The sequence below is a fragment of the Cheilinus undulatus genome, linkage group 11 (genome assembly GCF_018320785.1).
Source record: "Cheilinus undulatus linkage group 11, ASM1832078v1, whole genome shotgun sequence".
NCBI lineage: Eukaryota > Metazoa > Chordata > Actinopteri > Labriformes > Labridae > Cheilinus > Cheilinus undulatus.
Window position 1 is genome coordinate 15723220 of NC_054875.1, and position 21601 is coordinate 15744820.

Genomic DNA, 21601 nt, shown 5'->3' on the forward strand with positions numbered 1-21601 from the left:
CTTGTACAGTTGAAGAGGTGGGCGTCGACACGGTACAGTTGCTCAGGCATCAGCTCAAGCACGGTTACACAACATAGATAATCCATGCAAATCAATCAAATGATTTGCCACCTTGCATAATATGAAAAATCAAGGAGTTTCAGAGGGCCATATCTGACCCAGGTTGGGCCTGGGCCATAGAGGCCAGCAGGGGACTTGAGGTGGTGGAGGAGACAATTGATTTAAGTACAGTATTGAGCAACAGGGCATAGTGTAAATGTGCCCTTATAATTGAAGGATCCAGCCTTTGCACCCTGCCCTGCCTGCAGAGGTGAACAAGTTAGAATAGATGACTTCTTGTGGCACTGGTTTAACTCAGTGGGGAGAGCAGGCGTCCATATGCAGAGGCTTTATGCTCCGTTCCATTTACCTCGGAGTTGAATGCAACCCGAGTTGAAGGATTTCCATTTGTTACAAGCTTGTAACTGGGGATAATGGGGGTTGCTCAGACTTATGAGTCAGAATTGCCAGTTCAGGGAACATTTTTGAAGATATTAACTCAGGATTTCCGAGTTCCAAGATCAAATAGAGCCAACCAATAGTTCTCAATGCACTGATCATGGGATCGATTCAAGGTCTCAGCGCTGTTCCATGCATGTGTTCCCTCCACTCTCTCCTGTCACTCCTCAGCTATAAAGAAAAAGAATACATGCTGGTATGTAGGGATGGGTACCATATTCAGTACTTCTATAGGTGCTGGCTGGATTCCGTCGGTACTCCTGAGTATCGATTGACATAATATCAAGCGGTACCATAATTCGGTTTCTTAGTGCATCCATGTGACTGGAAGAGAGTGGAAGAGTAGTCAATTTTCCATGCCGGACCCAAATAGCATTGCACCCACAAGAGTAATGACATCAGCAGCAGCTCACTGAATCAACACAACAAGCATGGCTGATAGGAAGAGGTTGAAGATATGACTCTACTTTTCTAAATACGGTGCAGATGAAGCTGCAGTGTTTGTTATGTGATGTGCAAGGCTTACCATGGCAAAACCTCTAATCTGAGGAAGCAGGGTGATGGTTGATGATTCAGATCCACTCCTGCTGCTTCCTGCTTGCCCCCCTCCCTCTCTCTCTCTCTCTTTCGCACCAAATCCTCACTTTAAACACAGTTTATCATGTGGATATCAACCATGGAAATATACCAGATAAAGGCATACATTTTTTGTCTCAGCCCCCTAACAGAGACTTAATGAAGGCATGGTACCGACTGCCTTAGAGTGAGTGCGTCCTAAAAGTTGATCTCCATCTCTCCAGCTTGGCACAGCTGGTGACACAGGAAGCTCTCTGTCAGAATGGATGGATCCAGAGTGATTTTCAGGAGTGACAGAGCCACAGGCTCATCCTCACTGCTTATTTTCATCGCAGAATGAAACAATTTGCCACATTCTGTGAGTTTTTGCAGTAAAAACAAATAAGAATGTAACGGACTCTCTGCAAGGTCCGGGTATGTGACGTTTTTTGGATTAAGGCTCGATTATGCTTCTGTGTGGATGGCCGTATGATTTATTTATAAGTGTAGAGTAGGCTCTGCTCCTACCCGAGAAAGTTAACATATTAGTTTTAGTAGAAAAGAACTGCACAAGGAAAGAGGATGTGCACTACATGTAGTTCTTGGTAGAAATAGCTTCTTTACTTTCATTTGTAGTTTGTAATATTTTAATTTGTAAATTATTATACCTTTATTTATTTTGACTCATCCCAGATTGTTCATTTGTTTCAAACTTATTCGCCCTCCATGGACCCCAGCAGTGGGGCTTGGATTTTATGTGCAAAATAAGGAGTATATATGTTGTTTTGATATATTTGATATCTGATAGTGTTTTGATATTGAGAAATACAAAAGCATGTCACAGTTATCGCTCTTCATCCAGAAATCTAGTTATGCAGATTTAATATAGGGAGGGAAAACTTTCCAAATGCCTGCCTGTCTGTATGCTTTGAAGAAAAGTGATTAAGTATCATGGCAGCACACAAATCAGTATCAGAACATCCTGGGTTTGATCCCCAGCTCCTGCACTCACATGTCTCGATGTGATATTGGGCAAGACGCTTACCTCCAATTGCTCCCAAGACTTCATTGGTGGTGTGTAAATATGTGTGGGTGGGCGTGACCTGAAGTGTAAAAGTGTTTTGTGTTGTCAGAAGACAAGAAAAGCGCTATACAAGCTCAAGTCCATTACTATTTACCATTTACAAATCTCAACCGATACAGCAGAGCTATAATTTTGCTAAGATGCTATCATTACCAAGCAGCACAGACCTGAAAATGTAACACTTCTCTTCAACACAACTTGGCCAAGCATTTGATCATCACAGCAACTTCAGCCTGTTTTAATCCTGGGGCTTACAACTGTAACGTGTTGTTGAGAATGACTGATTTTGTGACATAATCAATACGTTCGAGCTCAGTAACATGATTTGAAACAGAGAGCAATTCACTGAGCTGGATATCAGTAAAAAATGAAAACAAAAAAACTCTTGGCACGAAGCAAGTGGAGAATAGAACATCTTAGCAACATGACTGAATTTTCACAACAAGAGAAATTATGAAAGAAGAAAAATAATGTCTACATAGTTTTTTCCAGTTTTATTTTAACTAATTTTTCTCCTGTGCTAGCAGACACACTGAGATCTGTTAGTGTTTCTTTTTTTTTTTATCAAATCTCCTTTAATTCTTAAATTGGCTTTAATTTTTGCTTCTTGAGGGAATTCAATATTTTGTTTTAACTGTGAGCACTATTTCATAATGACAATGAAATGAAAAATACAGAAGGGCAAAGGTTAATGTAGTAGTAAAACAAAATTGAATATTAGTCATAACCATCACAATGAGACACCTGGGCAGAGGTGTGTGTGTGTGTGATGAAGACTTCAGCTTTAAAGCTTAATGCTAAAATGTTTGTGAAGGAGGTCTGGTATTTTGTCTCTTTAATAAATAACAAACTCAAAGACACAGCCTATTTTGATTTTTTTCCCTTTTGGATGCAGTTTTATAAAGCAAAAGAAGTTGTTGGGATATTGTAATCAATTTGTATTGGATTAAATTGGACTGAATCCTTCCAAGTTTTGATGACTGGTCAGTCAATCATATCATAGTCTATGAATCAAAATTTACATTGAATTGTCTTGAAAAGATATTCAAACAAACAAACAAACAAAGAAAAAAATAAAATAAGTGCAAAGATACATAACAGTGTTGAGAGGACATATAGAGTTTGTCACAGGTGTAGCACTGGAAGCTGCATACTGTGTGGGTTGAATAAACATTTCATGCAACACAGTGCATGCACAAATCTGATTTGAATAAAGCCATCATGATTTTTAAAACTAGCTCTCACGCAGCGGATGTGCCAGTCCTTGGGGACAATAATAATAATCTTGTATTCTTTGTTATGGAAATACAGTAAGAAACACTGGCATCCAAACTGTTAAGATAGCAAAATAGTTCTCTCTCTGCAGCCTCATTCATACAACCTTACCACAGTTCATAGTGGAAGTCTTTTTGCCTTATTACTTTGTGTTGATTTGTGCTCAAAAACAATAACAAAAACACTTTAAACCTTTTTATTTCTTTTTAATCATCAGATGTTTCATGTGACTGATGAAAAAAATGATTGTTTTGACAAAACAGGGTTAGCTGTCAGTGTTTGACCAACATTATAGGTCAAGTACAACAGGCTACTTCGAAGAAGAAAAAATAAGCTGATGAGATTGTCATTATTTATGTAAACAATAATTATGCTGACATGTCTTCTAATGTTGTGACTGTTTCCATCACACAGCTGTCTACCACCTCCACATCCCGAGCGGCCTTCCTGCAGTGCCTTCGTTGGGGGGTTTGTTGCCCCTTTCAGGAGGCGGCTGACAGGACTGGAGAAGAGATACAGCTTGTTCTGCAAGGAGGTGCAAAGCCAAACCCTTACGGAGTCATGGTCTATAGCACAGAGATGTCTGCCAAGACTCAGAGCCCTGTGCCACCCTCAGCTGCAGGCACAGCTCAGGTAACACAACAGCAGAGGGACGTCCTTGTAAAAGGAACAGAATGTAAAGTGTGCATTGAAAGTTGTCAAGGCAGGATGCTTTTTCCATCACCTTTTGGCAGTGAAGCAGATTTTTCCCTGAAGACAAAAACATTCTTATTTTCTTTTGTGTGACATTGCGTGATGCATTAAGTTACGTGATAAGCTGTCGTTGTTAGTGGGCTGCCAGACAATACAGTACCCTTACAGGCTCAGATTACTTCAATTTTACTGCACATTCTTATCTAAGTTTCAAAAAAAAGGGGATTGAGAGAATCAAAATTTTTAAGAGTTTAGATGCTTGGATGTTAAAATGACTCACCTTTTTGCATTTTTCCACAGCGAAGGCATGATTTGAAAAGAGCTGTTCAGGGCCAAAAATATCTCGACTTCTGTCATCTTCATCATTCATTCATTTAAAGAAAAAAATAATTGCCCCACAAATGTTTTTAGCTGTAATCCAGTAATTCATACTCTAATTATGGTCAAATTCCACACTGTCTGATAGGCTAAATTGATGAAAATACAAACTGAAAGGCTTATGAGTGTGATATCTCAGAAATGCCTGGAGAAAGTATTGTTAAATGTGACAGACTCTGAGTCAAGGATTTACTAATTAGATTTTGGTTGTCTAAGGTCAAGGTCACTGTGATCTCAGCTCCATTCCATGCATGTGTTTGATATATCAGCACTGACTAATCCGCGATCAATAGTAGAACCCCCCCCCACTCCACCCTTTGTGTACCTGTTTGTTATGTTGTCACAGAAAGGGTCAACCGACAATCACATTTTGTGCAGAGGGAGGGAAAGGAGGGCTCTGTTTACACCAGGGATTAACATGCTTCATGAAACATTTGATCACAGATGGACATTGTACAGGTGTAAATGCAAAATAGACACATTGAGAAAGCATGGAGATCTAGTCTCAACATTAAGAATGCATTCATCCCATGTGTTTTGCGGTATGTTTTCAGATGTCTTCCAATACATTTATGTGGAGTCTAATTGATTGAAAGTCTATGCATCAATCTACACTGTCAACTTTGAGCTGTGCCTCTATTTTGAAATTCTAACTGGCCAAAATGACCAGCAGTCCTCAAGAATTTCAACTGTGTCCTCTGCTCAAACTGTAAAAATCCAACCATTGTGGTTTACTTGGAGTAGTCCCAAAAATAGACAAAAGCGACCCAGGCCTTTCTGTATGACATGACTCTGTGTTGAATACAGTTCCACAGCGTGTTAAAATTGGTGTTAGGTAGGTTCCCTGTTACCTGGATCACTGACAAATATAAAATTCTTCCACACCACCAATTTCCCTGTGTAGTTTTCAGTAGCTCTGAAGTCCTCTGGAGATAAGCTTTGTTTGATATCATCCACGTTGATCACATGAATATTCCACTGCCTAAATTAGCCATGTGCTGTCTTGTATAGATAAACAACCCCAGCACCAGACAGGAAGTAAGTTGTAGTACAACTACTTTGAGTTTATATTACTTCGAGTTAATATATTAATATATCTTCTAGGTAAGAAGATATATGATATATATACTATAATTAATTGTTATTTACTTAGTTTGTAATTTGCATATTTTTCAGCCAGACATTTTGGCTGTCAATATTCTTATCTATCAGACAAATGCCTGTGAAACCAATAGGAATCCCTGTTTGGAATGCATTTATCTATTTTGTTTTAAAGTATGGTTTTAGATGTATTCAACTATCAGGAGTGTATCAATTAGTTAATCAAATATCCAACCAAACTGATGGAAAGTCTAAGCATCAATGTACACCATCAACATTATGTCACGCCTTTATTTTGGAATTGCACCTGCACACTTGTTCACAGTTGGGTGGAATGAATACTTCAAACTCTTTTCAGCTCCAAAATGAGGTAACTACTGGCCATGCTAGAACCAATGATACTGATACATCACACATTTCCTAAATCTTACTTTGGTTTCAACATTAATCTCACCAAATGATCATGTTTTTATCTTATATTCAACTAATTTTCTGCATCTATTTTCATAAAAAATAGGTAAAATATACAATTTGAAAACATTTTAAAATATTCTTAGTTCTTTTTAAGGCATCTGGCGTTCCCTTCTAAGTGTCCCTCCAAGGGGGTCCTGACCCTCATGTTTAGATCCACTGCTCTAAGTTGATCAAAATACACGTAACGGTTTGGTACTAAAACTGTTAGTTGTTTTCAAGTCAACATGTTAGAACACAAATGATCATAGTTATGCATGAAAGAATATTAGTGATTTTCTTGTCTGGTCTAATATTATTCTGCTGTGTCATGTAAAAAGAATTTGGCTTTTTATGTGTCACATTTTATTCAAAGCATTCTCAAACTTTGTATATGCATTAAAGTAGGTTGTACTGACAAACACAGGGCACACTGGGCCTTATATTGAACTGTACATTTATTTTTAATATAGCAGAGAAAGTGAGACGACACCTGGACTCATGAGAGTTGCAAACCCAAAGCAGTTTGTCATTGTTTATAATTATAAAGTGCTGAGAGAATATAGATGCTTCAAAGTGGAAAATGGACATGCACAACAGAGCACAGATTTATTGTCTTTTATTTCTGTAAACTATACTCTAGTCTAGAGTTTAGCTCCTTCGCTTACTGAATAAGAGCAAAATGCAGGGAAAAGTTGCAACACATTTCCATAACAGCACTGTAACAAAGTTCTGCTAACATTACGCCTTTGTGCATCCGTTATGGCCTAATCTTGGTGCCCTAGTGTGTAAACTGGCATTACATTACAGTGCTGTGGAATGCTGAGATGAGCATGAGAAGCAGTATATCACCCTCTCCTTTGCTTGTCAACATGTGCACTGTGGCGCTGTCTCTCTCTCTCTCTGTGCTGCCACATTTTTCAACAGTTTATGTTTTTGATAGGCTCATTGAATGGACTTTGGGTCACTGATTTATCTACAAAAATGAGCACTAGAGTTTAATTAGATTAAACATGGTCACAGGATATGCATGTGAACTCCAGGTGTGAACAGATGTACTCATAGATTTGCATGTGTGAGTCACTCAGGGCGCCTATTAATACTAGGTGTTAACAACCTCAGAATCAGACGTCTGGTGTTATTCTCTTCTTTAAACTAATGTGATGTAACTCTTCTCTATTTAATAAAGGATTTTAATGCCTTTGTTTAGTTTTTCTCAAAAATTCTTTTGAAAATAATTTCAGTGTTCATTGCTGTCCCCTCCTAGCATCTTTCTTTCTGATAAAAAATAAAAAAACGGATGTATGTTAACTGCAAATTAAGTGTTTTTGGAGGCACGAAGCTGAGAGTCTTTCTGCAATGTCTGAAACTTTTTTTTCTCATGGAGGTCTCAGAGCCGAGGGATACAATAATGTTCTGGCTGTCGTCTCGTCTGGAGAAAAAGGATCTTAGCCCAAAGACGTCTCTGAGGACAAAGCAGGAGGATGTGTCACGTCAGAGAAGATCACCTTCTCAGGGTAAATATCATCACACATAATGGTCTTTTATGGATGGATTCAGTAGTTTGGAAAAGAAAAGGAGCGACCTAATCTGAGCTTTTTCCTTTCAAATTTTGTCAGTTGTTTATTGGACTAGGAAGCGTGTGGTTTATGGTCACCGATAAAGTCTGGGTGTATCTGATATGCAGCAACAACTATGTGAAAAAAACAATTTTATCAAAATACTTGCCCCAACCTGCCATGGCAGATGGACTGTTTCACATATCCATGGGATAGTGTTTGGGAAGGGCAGAACCTTAAAAATAAATATTTAGAGAATGATTGGACGAATGTTCTGTCAAATTCATTACAAGCCAATCAGAGCAATAAAACGTATGACGTAGTAGGTGTGTAACACAAGCTCGATGGGCAGCCAATGTCTCATTACAACATGAAGTTTTACCATTTTCAACAAAACCTTTTGCACAGAAGGCGCTCTCCAGATTTACAAAAAAAGTGTTTGACTCAAATAAGACAGCAGATGAGATTGCTAACCAGAAATGTATCCCCATAGCTAGAACCGCTTTCTCCAATGATGCTGATTGATCTGGGCATTTTCTGACATGTATCATGAAGCTTTGCATGATGGATCCATTTAATGACAGACATAGAATCTGGCCAATCCATCAGCTTTGCAAGGTTAATCTGGCCATGATGTAAAAATAATGCATCCCCCACCTGTGCTGTGTTATCTGCCAGACCACCTGCTCTACGCATGGTTAACATGCTTTCTGACAAGGGTGCATGAGTGATAAATGGTTAAGTGTGTGGGGAAACACTGAGGATGTCCAACATGATCTTGAACAACCTTCAGCCAAGGTTCCATGTTTTTGCGTGGTGTTGTTTTTGTTTATACATTGAGAATGTTTTATGGTAATTTGATTTTATTTTTCTATATTAATTATTAATAAGAATAAGAATGAATATCTATCAAAGCAAAAATAAGTTGTAATGAATCTTAATCTTACATTAGATTGGTAAAGAGGCACTAACCATGTGATTTAACTACAGCCTTTGAGGTCATTTCTTTAATTCTACGTAGAGTAATTTCTTAATTTTGCTCACTCTTTTCTTGCCCTTTTTCATTGGGCAAAGCACAATTTGCTAATATTCTCAGATGAAATTGTTTAATAACTGTACCTGCACTTCAGCACTCATTGTCAACCTTGGATTACCCCAATGTCTCAGGCCTGCTTATATTTGTAATAAACTCTGTGCATCTAAGACTCACAAAACAGACCTTGCCCCTACCAAGGGTTGTATCTTCATCCTCGATTCTTGTTGGACAGGAGGGTTAGGGTGGATTGCTAAGGGTACACAGCCCTTCAAACTGAATGTTCTTCTTCTTCCTCTACAGAACAGGAAAACCATTTAAGGGCGTACTCACACTAGGCAATCTGTACTCGTACAGTGCTTACTCCCCTCTCCATCCCCCCTTTGGCCTGCACTCACACTGCTCAACACATCCAGGTCTGAGCACAGATATGTCACATGCCAATAGGATTGGGCAATATACATTTTTTTAATACCATCATATCCTCCCTAAATTTTACTGGGATATACGGTACTACCGCAAGCGAGAGCTTGCACACTTTGTGTATCATAGAAGTAAAGACTTACTCCAGGACACAGGTGCAAACAATGTTTCTCTGATTTTCCACTCCACACAGACGTGTGCCCTTTTCCTCTCTCTTAGCTCCGCTCCTTCCAGAGCTAAAATGAGACATAATAACCTATTATCATATAGGATCTGGGAATGTTAAGTAATGTTCAGTGTGCTTGTAAACATAAAAAAGATAGCCTTTAATATTATTTCCTCGTAGCGCAACAATGCCGAGCTCCATCCTGCCGCGAGTTCACTTTATAGGAAGCTTGTTTACAACATTAGGGACTACTTCAGTGCCTAAAATAACCAATTAGTTCAGATTAATTTCATCTATTTAACACATAAAGCAGTAAAAATGAGTATGAATGTTTTCAAAACCCTTTGATGGTTTTAGTTGTGCTTGGCGTTGTGCAGGATGCAGCACGTGTGGTTACTGAGAGAGAGGGACCGTGTGTATTTCCGCCTGCTGTGGTGAGAAGATCAAGAGGGAGCTGGTGCGCACATGAGCCCAACTGTTGCTGATTTTAACCACATTTCCAAACCGGTTTGTCAGTTTGCAGCGTGAGATACGGGGGATTGCAGGACTTTCCTGTATTACAAGTGTAAGACTTGTTGTGAGAATGTAATAAATTGTGCACAATTGTTACAATTTTGTGCCGAAATCCAGTGCTCGTCTAACTATCTTGGACATAAAACAAATGGGACATCAATTCATACACAACTTTAGAGGATAAATCAGTTGCATTAGAAAACTCTCTCTAATGATACCGAGTCAAAGCATCCCAGCAAACATTAGACCCCTGCTCTGACATGGGGAAGAGGAAGCGGAGCTCTCTGGTCTGTGAGCGTGTGGGTTTGCTCAGCTCTGATCATGGAGTCAGAGGGAATGAGCAGAAAACCAGGACTCAGAAATTAAATACATTCATGTAAACAAGATAAATTAGTTAAAAGGATATTTAGTTTGTTTAATAAAGTGACCAGGTAGATTTCTTAAAATGAGTTCTGTTGTGATCTGGCACTGTATAGAAAATACAATTAAATAAAATTGACTAGACGTAAAGGGGGCGGTGGGTGCTGTTGGGGGGCAGGCCGCCCCCCTAATAGAATGGTAGGGGAACACTAGGATGCTTTTCAGTGCTGCACCAAACAAGCTCTCATGTCAAAGGTTAGCATGTGTCCAGAGCAGGATGAAATGTTCAGATAAAATAATTTTTACCATGATGAGAGCAATTGTAACCATCTGATGAGAGCTGGAAGTGAAAACACCACAGGATTAATAACTTGTTCCGTTCAAACATAAAACAATCAAGACCACAATTTCACAACTTTAAGACATGAAATGGAATTATAATTAATTCAGTTGATGATAGTATGGCATTAAAATTTCATAAAAATGAGAGGTTAAATCAGCTGTGAGATTAACCCCAGTGCACACTTGCCTGCATATTTGGCAGACTGTCCTTTACGCATGGAGGATGAAAAGTGTTTGTTATCCTGTGAGCTGCTGTTTGTGGCTCAATCAAGGGAAGAAGCTTCATTTCACAAATCAAAAAAAACTCTTACATTTGTTAAAGCCTGGCTTTGTAAGAAACTGGTCAGAAATATGGACTGGACAGGGATCCATTAGGATGAGAGGTTGAAGCCGTGCAAAGCTGATTAAATTGTTCAGCTCTGATAAAATCTTTCTAACTTGTTGAAATACAATGAGACAAAATGTATACTTTGCTCTCCATCTCTCTAGAAAAATCCTGCCGTCTCTATCAGCCTCTCTCTTTAGGACAGTGTGTCTGTTGAGCATGCAACTGCTGCCTGGTGTGTGCTGTGTTTTTACTTTGTGTAACGTCACATTCCTGCTCACCTTTATTTAGGCCCACCTCATGCCGGGGCCGTGAAGCGTGCCAAGCATGGAACAAATGTACTCACACTGGTCAGACATACTGGACTTTAGGTCCAGTACAGATGGCCTAGTGTGAGTGCGCCCTAAGTTAATCAGTAGTCATTAGTGTTGTGACGAGATCTTGCAAGATCAAAACGTCACAAGATTTCTTTTCAAGGAGAAATCCATCTTGCAAAATTGAAATTGTGTAGACACTAGGAGCAGCAGCTCTCCTGACAGAAAACAATACTAAACTGAAAGTTATAAAAGATCACACTGATGCCCTGGCCTGGGCACTTTAAAATTGTTGGTATGACAGCTTATGAAGTAACAGAGCTGATCTGTGACCCATTCAGATCACCGATCAAACCCCCACCCCCTCCTCCATGTGCGCTACTCAGGGCCACACATGATCTGAATACATAATAAGTTCACATAATGGTGTGAAATGATGAAATGCTGCTGCTGGAAACCTGTGCAGTCTCTGTGAGGAGGATATAGTCTAAATTTACTTCATGTATGCTCGCAGACTCGCTCAAGTGCTGGTAACTGGGACTTTGTAACTTTGATTCAGTCGCTGCTTCGTCATGTCTCCTTCTTGTCTCACCGTCTGTCAGTCACACACCCATCAGCTGTTGGCTGTGCGTATCATCGGTCAGAAGCTTAACATGTGTAGCGCAACGGGCTGTCGTACAATACAGCAGTGAACTTAGCGAAACAAACTGTTTGAGAGCCATAGAGTCCATTGTTTGCTCCAAAAAGCAAAGTTCTAGCTGCAGTTAAATGTGCCCTGTTTGTTGTCTGACAGCAGGCAGAGCAGAGCAGTAGGGGACTGAGCCTTAGTTGTTTAGATAGGGGTTTAGGTTAAACATGTAAGCATTTGATTTGTATCACTGAATGTTACAGAGATAAGCTTTAAGAGTGAAAAAAATGCTTCCATCTTTTGTTTTAAAAGTTTAGATTAGGGTCTTTGTTTGCCCTTACTTAGATGGGAAGAGAGACAGAGAAAGAGACTAGTTGAACCTGTGACTGGTGCAACAAGGACTGTAGCCTCTGCACATGGGGTGCCAGTTCTGCCAACACAGCTGAACCAGTGCCGCAGGAGTCCCTTTAATATTGTTGTTAACTGCAGTGAATGTTCGGCCAACTGACATTTTGTATGATTATGTTGAAACCTATTGACACACACACACACACATATATATATATATATATATATATATATATATATATATATATATATATATATATAAAGCCCATCATCCCCTCTGGTATGCAAATGCCTGGGGAAAACAACTTATTTTACTATTTGGATTATGATACATCTTAAATTCAGATTCCAGAGGGTTTTAGTATTTTATTCATCCAGCTGATGTCATAATCCAGCTTTGTGAGATAACCCCAGTTCTCCCTTGTGCTAATATATGTAATTATATTGGCTTAAAAATAATCTGTATTTTAAGCAATACCATGCACACTCACACTGCTCCATTTTTATTTTACAAACTTTGATTCTCAAATCTGTCCGAGCCTCCCTGACTTTAAATGTACCCTCTTGGTCTGAATTTACATGAGTCGTGTTGGTAGTGGCATACAGTCTTCAATTGGAGTCAGTTTTCAGTTGAAGATAAGCTTCAGTTTGCCTCTGAAAGAACTTTTTTAGCATCAAACATCGTGCCACCACGCATATTGGCTGTTCTTTTGCTTCAATAAGTGCAGTGATTAGGAGGGAGAAAATAGACCTAAAATGTGTCCTCATTTTATTTTTTCCTCCAGATTTTAAGGAGGTTATCAGTGTATGCTGCTGAATTTCTCTAACAGAGGCATTTTACTCCACGGGTCCCAATTAAGCATGACCGTTCCACAATATCCCTCTGAAAATAACTCCTAAACCCCAAGCTTTAAAACGGCCTCCCGCTGAAACAAAGTTCTGATTAAATATTCTACATCCTGCACACAGCCAAAGATAAATGATGTGCCACTGTCTGCATCTCTTATTGAAACCCAAACTGCTGATTTGCTGTGTTCCTGTCGGTGAATTAATTTAAAGTGTAGTAAACACTACACACAGCCACTCAATCCCAGTGACAGCAGAGAGAACTAAAGTGGACCCCGGTAGTACTTTTGCTGATTTTCCCACTAATGATGCTGTTAACTCATTTTAGGAGAGAAGAATAGCGTTGATCAGGGCTTTCTTCATGGGTGTGTAGAGCAAGCCTTTGGCAAAGTCTATTAATGATATTTTAATCAGTGCTCACATCCTCACAGGATTGCCTGAATGATTTGAGCTTGTTTTCAGAGGAGAATGCTATAATGAATCTCTGTCATTCTTTGATTTTAGCACCTTAATCATCCTTGACTTTGTTTTTCTCAGATTTCGTGTGTGGGAGGATGAACATGCCTGTAAATGTGCTGTGCTCCATTGCAGATAGCTTTTTTTAAGCCAAATCTGAAATTTTTGATGCTAAGCCTTTGATGCATGAATATATACTTATTTTGGAGGAGCTCCCTGACTTTATACAACCTTTAGATGAGGGGGAAAACAGGATCTTTTTTAATCTTTTGTGTTAAGAATGAACCCCCATGTCACTTTTGATATACTTTGAAATCAGCCGCAGTTAGAGGTTTGTACATTTCCTGACAGTTTTAATACATGTTTGTTTATGTATCACTAAGCTAGGGAATCTCTTGTTGTTATCCAAACCATCACACATCAATTGCTGCAAATCAAATGCCAAGTGCCATCAGTCCAGCCAATGAGGTGAAACACATTTCCCACCAGCTTTCGATGTAACACAGTGAGGGGGAGCCAGGCAGTCCTGCATTGTGTCCAGTCCACTCTATGTGCATGTTTTCTGAACAGATGGGAGCTACAGTAAGACACCCCTAGGCAACTGAAGCAATTTCCAAAAGGCCAGTCAAGCCCAGCACAGAGAGCGAGAAAGTGTGGGAGAGGAGGACAAAGGGATGCTGGGATGCCTTTCAGTTCACTATTACCATGGCTACCAACCAAAAACTGCAGGAAGCATTGTTAGACTTTAAACTCAGCATGACATCGAAATCCATCTCTGTCTCCTGGTCTGTGAGAAATTGGATAGATTTATTACTGATGATAAGCAATCGGGTGTCCTGATGTTCAGTAGAGGTATTTTACTTCACCAAAGCAATTTAGAACACAGTGATACACTTTATTCTTAATTACTCAGGATGCCACCACCTGATTACAAATCAAATCAACAAGAAAGTAATCTGAGACTGTGACATTTAACTGTCAGCTTCTATTCCCTCCCATGAGCTAATATTCCTTCAATGTCTAACAACACTATATAATTAACAGAGCAAAGCGGTACATTAGCTGTTGTTAGGAGAGAGCTTGTAAACACTGAGCTGGAGTTCATACACCACAGAACCATATGCTGCTGAATACATTGGGCATTCATCTCATAACAACATTTCTGTAACTTGTGTTTCAGGTCGGAAATACATTCCACCAGCTTCTCCTCCAGAATCTCCTCAAGGCCCTGGGGTAAGACACCTTGCACCCACTCAATTATCCAGGCGACTAACCCCTAAGTCGTAAACAGATAGAGCCATGCAGGATGGTTTTGTCTGACGTTCCAACCTTCTAAATAAAAGTCCCAGAATCTGCGCTAAAGGTGCAGATTGGACTTCATTTTCTTCCATTATTACAAATCTCTTTTCATGTGTGATTTTTTTTTGTTTATAGTTTGGAAAGCTGGATGTGAGCTAATCAAGCATACTTGACTAACAGATAGGACAATAGCATTAATTTGGTGTTATTATTACCAATTTCTAAAAAATTATATATATAAAACCTTAACTATCCAACCCTTCCTCTCCAGCAAGCTTGTTCTTTCCTCCATCAAACACATTTTGGGAAGCACATAGTGAGTTTATTAAAATCAAGTTATCTTCAACACATGGAAAAATAAAGGATGGGAGGAAGATGCTAGGGCAGGAAAACAACAAAAAAATGCCAAAAAGAGCTAGAACATTTAGTCAAGCTGCAGAGAGCTGCAGAGCTGGTTAGTTTTCTATGGATTCTTCATAAGACGCTCACCTTTTCACTTCACACACTGACCAATTGTCCATACAACACATATTGATTAAAGAGGCTTTAAGTCTAAGTCTCTTGAATAATGAATTAAGAATATGCTGAGAAGGGGATTAGGCTCTGTACACCTGGTGTTGTAGAGCTGCAAATGCCTTAGCTCTTGTTCAGGTACAAATTAAAATATGGTAATACCTCATAGTGTAAAGTAGATGTCTGACAAAAGTAAGTTTTATGAGGGCTTAAGTCTACACACAGCTTTTTTAATATAGCTCAGCAGCCAGAGTTTTACTATGTGTATCATAGTCTTTACACACAAAGTGGAGTTTATGTTTTCTAGAACTGATCATGCTATAAACATGAGACTCTTATAATACAATGATTACAGCTTGTAGATGCTAACTGGTTGTTGTCAGTAATCTTTTGAAGAAATAGCTTTAATAAAGTTCTACATAGATATGATCAACTTCCATGCTCTTTAGACATAGATTATACAGATGAGGACAGAAATATTGACCTTCTTGTGAAAATTTCTTCTTTTCAAAGCATTTCCCAATTATTTCGACTGAAAACTACCAGGGTCAACATTATTACCCCTCTTTAGAACTGACCTTTTTTGAGCTTTAGCACAAACCACAGTTGTGTAATGATTTAACTTTGTTATGCCCAAAGCTTGTTATACTGAGTAAAAACTGAGGGTTATCCTCCAATTTACACAGTATAAAAACTCGAGTGAGGGTTAGAGCTGTCACTTGATAAAACATCATTGTGAAATCGTAATAAATCTGTTTAGACTGGAGAAAAAAGAATTGTTGATGCTCACAAAGCAGGAGAAGGATATACAAAGTTATCACAGTGTTTCAAGTGTCAAGAACTGGAGAGATAAGTATCATCAAGAAATTCAAAGAGAGCCACACAGTACACAACAAGCCTGGCAGAGGTAGGAGGAGAAAGATTTTAAAGACTCCAGAAAGTAAACTAGTGAGAGATGTGTCAAAGGACCCCAGACCAACTGCCAACACACTAGTGAATGACTTAGCCACGTCAGGAGTTGTAGGTTCAAAGATGACAGTCACGAGAGCCCTGCACAGGAATGGACTGAAACGTTACAGACCAAGAAAAACTGCACACAGAGACTTTGCTTATGTTTGGAGAAAGAAGGGAGAGTATATCCCAAAGAATAGATTGGCCAAAGAAGACTGGGCCAGGATTCCTCAGGAGACATGTCTGAGACTTGTTGAAAATGACTGACTGCAGTCTGTTATCAAGCAAAAAGGATACACAGTTGACTGTTAGCATCAGGGGGTGCTCTGTTAAACAGCACTTGGGAAGTACTCAAAACAAAACAAATAATATCATGGGGGGGTAATAATTTTGTCCTCATCTGTAGGTCTCGACTAACCCACAGCCATGCTGACTGGCTTGTGACCAAAATTTTAAACCAGGCTTATTCATAAGTGTCAGGAAGAATGCAGTATCTGTCCTAGATCTTTTGACAACAATATGACGTTTCTTTTAATCTTGTGACTCCCTGGTATGAGATTCCCAATAGATTGGGTCTATCAAAATATCCTGGAGCCAGAGTTTAACTGAATATGTATGCAGCTGGCTTGGCAAGGGAAAACAGAGATTAGTCAATATGTGTCTGTTGGAAATGTTGTTCTTGAGGAAAGACAACAAAATATCTGCATGTCAATCAAGGAACACCTAAATCAGCACATAAACCTGGGAAACTGAAGCAATGCTGATGATAATAATCATGCCTAGCTGCATCAAATCAGATTAAATGTCACATTAGCATCTGAGAATGTAAGAAGCTTCCCACAGGCAACTGATATAGTGCTGATCAATCCTATGATAATAAATTTAACTGCACCATAATCATCTATCCTTCAAAAGTGAGGTGGGCGATGATGGCTGACTCATATCCTAGTCTAAGTAAGATATCACACATCGACCATATGTAACATATACCAACAGTGTGTGTTGCTGTGTGTGTGTTTTGTGTGTCTGTGTCTGAGCTACGGGGCGTTACCATCATCCCTCAGCCTGAGTGAATGTGCCAGTGGAGACTGGGTGTTGTGATGGATGCTGCTTTCTGTCAGGATGAGGCCAGGGACGCACAAACACACAAAAACACACACACACACACACACACTAATACAGTGCAGTGCAGAGTAGGAGGAGAGAGATCAGCTCTGTTTCAGCGTTCGCTTGCTGGGCCAAAATGAGCCTCAGTCTCTATTGTCGACTCATTTTAAATTGAACCAACGGGGGCTCGGAGCTGTGGGAGCGCTGCACCCATGAACTCTACAAATCGACCTTCATTCTGAATACATACCGAGGGCGGTGAAAGCCTGCAAGTGGGCAGCTCCCAGTGGGTAACAAGAGTCGACCATGATCATACCAGGTATCTCTGAGGGGATGACACTGGAAGACAGAAGTACTGGACTGGTTATACCTCTGTGAATGTGCAGAGTCTGCTTTTGAGTCCTATTTCCTCAAACTAGCTGGTCTACAAAAGCCAGTGATAAATGTCAAACGTTTAACTTATATGTCATATACTTTTTTTCTGAATTCAGTGGAGTGCAATTATAACCAAACTAAACTGAATATTCAAACACAGTATCCTAGTATTACAAGTTAACTCTAAAGGTTCTTTCAGTGTGCTTAGTGTTTAAAGAGATTAACAAATAAATCTAACAGCTTACTGTAGGGATAATCAGTTATGAAGAAGCCACATAAAATTTTTACTTCTCTGGAGGCAAAAGACTCGGAAAGCATGTTGCCACCAGTGTACTATATCTTGTCCTTGTATGTCTCCTAACTGTCTTGTTCTCTCATTATTAGGTAATGTACAGAGCTTAAAAGCTTATAATATTTGATAAATGCATGCACAGCTGAAATTGATTATCCTAACACATATTTTGCAAACAGTTGTTTTAGTCCTGGCTTACTGATTGTGGAGCTGGCAGTGGTTTAATTTGGTCTTATTTTTATTTAACCTTTATTTAACCAGGAGAAAAAAAAAAACTCATTGCAATTAAAAATCTTTTTTTCAAGAGTGTCCTGGACAATACAGGCAGCAACACATTCTGTTTCTTAATGATCTGAGATCGTCCTATGGCGCTACCCTACAAGACCGATATTGGTACTTCATTTTGATACCTTGCCACACCAGATGAAAGGCAAGAAGAAAGTAATGGAATATGTGTGTTGCACAGGTTTCCTTTATATTCCATGTTTTACTATAAAGATATTTCTGTAAATCATTTGACACCCAGAAAGCTTTTATTCTCCCCCTGATTTTCAACACCTTTTTTTTAATCCTCAAAAGTATTGATTCAGGCACCATTAAGGCACCAGCACCGTATAAAAAGTATCGATTTAGCACCTGTATCCGAAATAAAACAAACTATACCCAGCCTTACTTACTTTCACCCTTATCTGACACTACTTTTTTCCACTTTAACCCATTTTTGCTGCTTCACAACCCCTTATTGTCTTTTGTCAGAAGTATTCAATTGTGCCCCATATTTCTTTACTCTTTTCCCCCCCTATGGGCAGCCTTGCAAGGGGGGTAAAGAGCAGTCATTAGTGCCCTTCCTACTCAGTGTGCACCATATAGCGTTTAATGATGGCCATCCAGGACTCTGCAGGAATAAAACAGAAAATGATGTGTGAAACCATGCCACAGCTATTGGCAGTCACCCTATAATTCATCACGACTTTAGTGTTGCAGCAATATTCACAAATATAGTCTCTCTGTGCATCCCTGTCTCCTATGGGTTCAAAAATACTGCTATAAAAATACACTTGTTTCAGTCCTTAAAATGATTTCTCCTGTTCTACAAAATGTTTCTCTCCTCTTCTACATGCCTGTCAAGCACTGATTAATCAATGGCATCCCTCTCTGAAATGCCTCTGTAAACAAACCCTACGCTTCTGTTCTGTCTGTAGGTTTTGTTGAATCTGACTTCTCTTGCGCGCATAAATTATTGATCCCTGACTCTCTCAGTTTGCTGTGGTGGAGAATGCTAAGGATCCTGTGGTATTTATAGCTGACGTTTGGGAGAGCAGCTGAGTCTGTTTGTCTTTGATGATGATTTCTCGCATCGGACTGCGGTCATGTTTCAGGGTCGTGCTCATGCTCTGTTGACCCAGGTGGTCTTGTAGTCCGCGGGCAAGAGGTCAGGCCATGTTTTAGTAAGTTCCTGGCAGAGGCCTGTTTGGCAGCTGGTGATGACTCAGTCAGAATACATTGTTATAGCTCTCGTTCACACAGTGTTAGTGGGTTGTCCTCATTTCAAATGTCTTCTTAAAGAATGGGAATTAAGAGTTCTAGCCGGTGTTTACTTATTTATTCTGTTTTAAAACACCAGCTTTGATTGTTGTGTGAATCCCTCTGTCTTAACAGTGAAGGGAGAACAAAATCAGAACTTCTTAACATAACCTCAATATTCTGCCACAGAGGAACAGTAGGAGTTACACAATCAGGCCATAAGTCATAGCATCAGATCTTAGTTCTTGGTCATAAATATGGAATCGGAAAGTCCAGTTGTGGTGTGTATTACACAACTACAGCCAACACATTGCACATGGTGATGTAAGGCTTGCATGCAGCAGCTAGGCCATGAAACCCATATCATTATGCTGATATTGCTTTCAGGTGAAACTATGACAAGGCATTGGTTCTACAAGTTGTCAGTCAACAAAACAAAGTTGGTTTCAGATGATCTATAGGTGCAGGACTTTCACAAGCTGGTTGGTGGCAAAGGTGGTATCCCAGACAGTGCCAGCTTTATAGTCATCAAGCACTTTAAAGTGGGGGTATTATGCCTTTTTTCAAGGCTTTACACCATCTCTCTGATACCCACGTAGTAGCTTTACATGGTTTACAGCTCAAAAACTCCCTCATGTTTCTCACACTGGCGTCCTGAAAAACCCTTATTTTCACCTCCATCTGAAATGCTTCGTTTTCACTGCCATCTCTTTAACCCCCCCCGCTCCACAGACCTGCTTTCCTCCAATTGGACGAGGCTGGCCAGCGGCAGGACTCAATGTTTTGTGCCTGCCCCCTCCCATGTGGCTAATGTTGTTATGCTAGTAGTTGAAAACTCTGAATGAACCGGTCCGACTGAGTAAAATATGGCAAATTTTGATATACATCCGTATGTGTTAGACCCGGAATCTGATCCTGATAGAGAGAGGGGGGAAGAAAACCAGCAGCAGCGAAGGATAAAGCAGGACGTATCTGTTTGGTAAGTGTTTAATTACTGTGTTGCTAATGGCTAAATGGCTAAAAGGCCTTGTGGGGGCGGTCTGTTCCGCTTTGCCGGCAGCACAGACGAACCACGAACCAGTCAGGAGATCCTATTGCAATGACCTCATCAGTTTGCTCCATCGAAATCTCATCTCGGTAGAATCTCGGAGAGATTTTCAACGAATTGTTTTCATCAGTTTGCACGCTAATTCCAAGATTACTGCCGCATACGTTTATCTTACAGTTTGAAAATTTGCATACGTGGAGTATGGACACCCAACATTGTGACTTTATATTTATGTTTTAGAAATCGGAAAAGTATAATACCCCCTCTTTAAAGGCTCTTTAAGAACCATGCCAAATTCTTATTGATTATCTATGAAGATCTGAAGATCTGGGGAAGGCTCCAAACAATCCTGCTGCACTGAAGGTTCCTCAAGAGCACAGTGGTCTCCATAATTTGCAAATGGAAGAAGTTTGTCACAACCAGCTCCAGAGTTCTTGTGTGGAGATGGGACAAAGTTCCAGAAGGACAATCATCACTGCAGCCCTCCACTGATCTGGGCTTTATGGCAGAATGGCTAGACGAAACCACCTGATATGATTTTTAGTGCCCATAGGTTAAAGTCAATGTCATTGTGCCTCATGCTTGTGAAAACAGTATCTCAAAAGCAATTTGAGGGATTTTCTCAAACTTTGTACAAATGTCCACTCAGACTCATTGAGGACAAACAAACTAGGTCAAAAATCTATCAAACCTTTCTTTCATGACCCACCACTGTGCTTTCACTGTTGAGTAATTGTATACCTAGCAGATGAATTTTAGCACTAAGGAGTAGTCCTATTTTTTATGTTTCAGAGAGGCTCTTTAAAGGCCATGTTGAAGCTATCATACAGTATGAATGAAAATGCGCATAGTCCTACCCTGGGGCTTTGAGAAACTGTAGACAAAACCCATTTTATTTTGTTTCATTGTCATAGTCTGAGAGTACTTTTCTTGATCACAAATGCATTATTGGCAATGTCTTAACAAGCTGAAGCAGTTGATTCCATCTGTCCTAATTATGACATTCACTGGCAAATTTACTGAGTCTAGTTAATTAACACTAAATCTGTGAGTCAGCACGATTCGAAAACACTGATTTATTCTGAAAAATAAGGGCTCTGCATGCCAATATGACAAAAACTGGTTGATAATCTTAACTGTTTGAA

At 39.6% G+C, this 21601-nt stretch overlaps 1 protein-coding gene across 1 annotated transcript in view; it reads left to right on the forward strand.

Annotated features, from left to right (window-relative positions):
• Window positions 1-21601, forward strand: part of nphp4 (nephronophthisis 4) — a 312689-nt gene that overhangs the window by 172619 nt on the left and 118469 nt on the right. The window contains exons 9-11 of the mRNA XM_041799567.1: window positions 3827-4045; window positions 7422-7551; window positions 14528-14580. Coding sequence (XP_041655501.1) covers window positions 3827-4045; window positions 7422-7551; window positions 14528-14580 — 402 coding nt within the window. The remainder of the gene's footprint in view (window positions 1-3826; window positions 4046-7421; window positions 7552-14527; window positions 14581-21601) is intronic.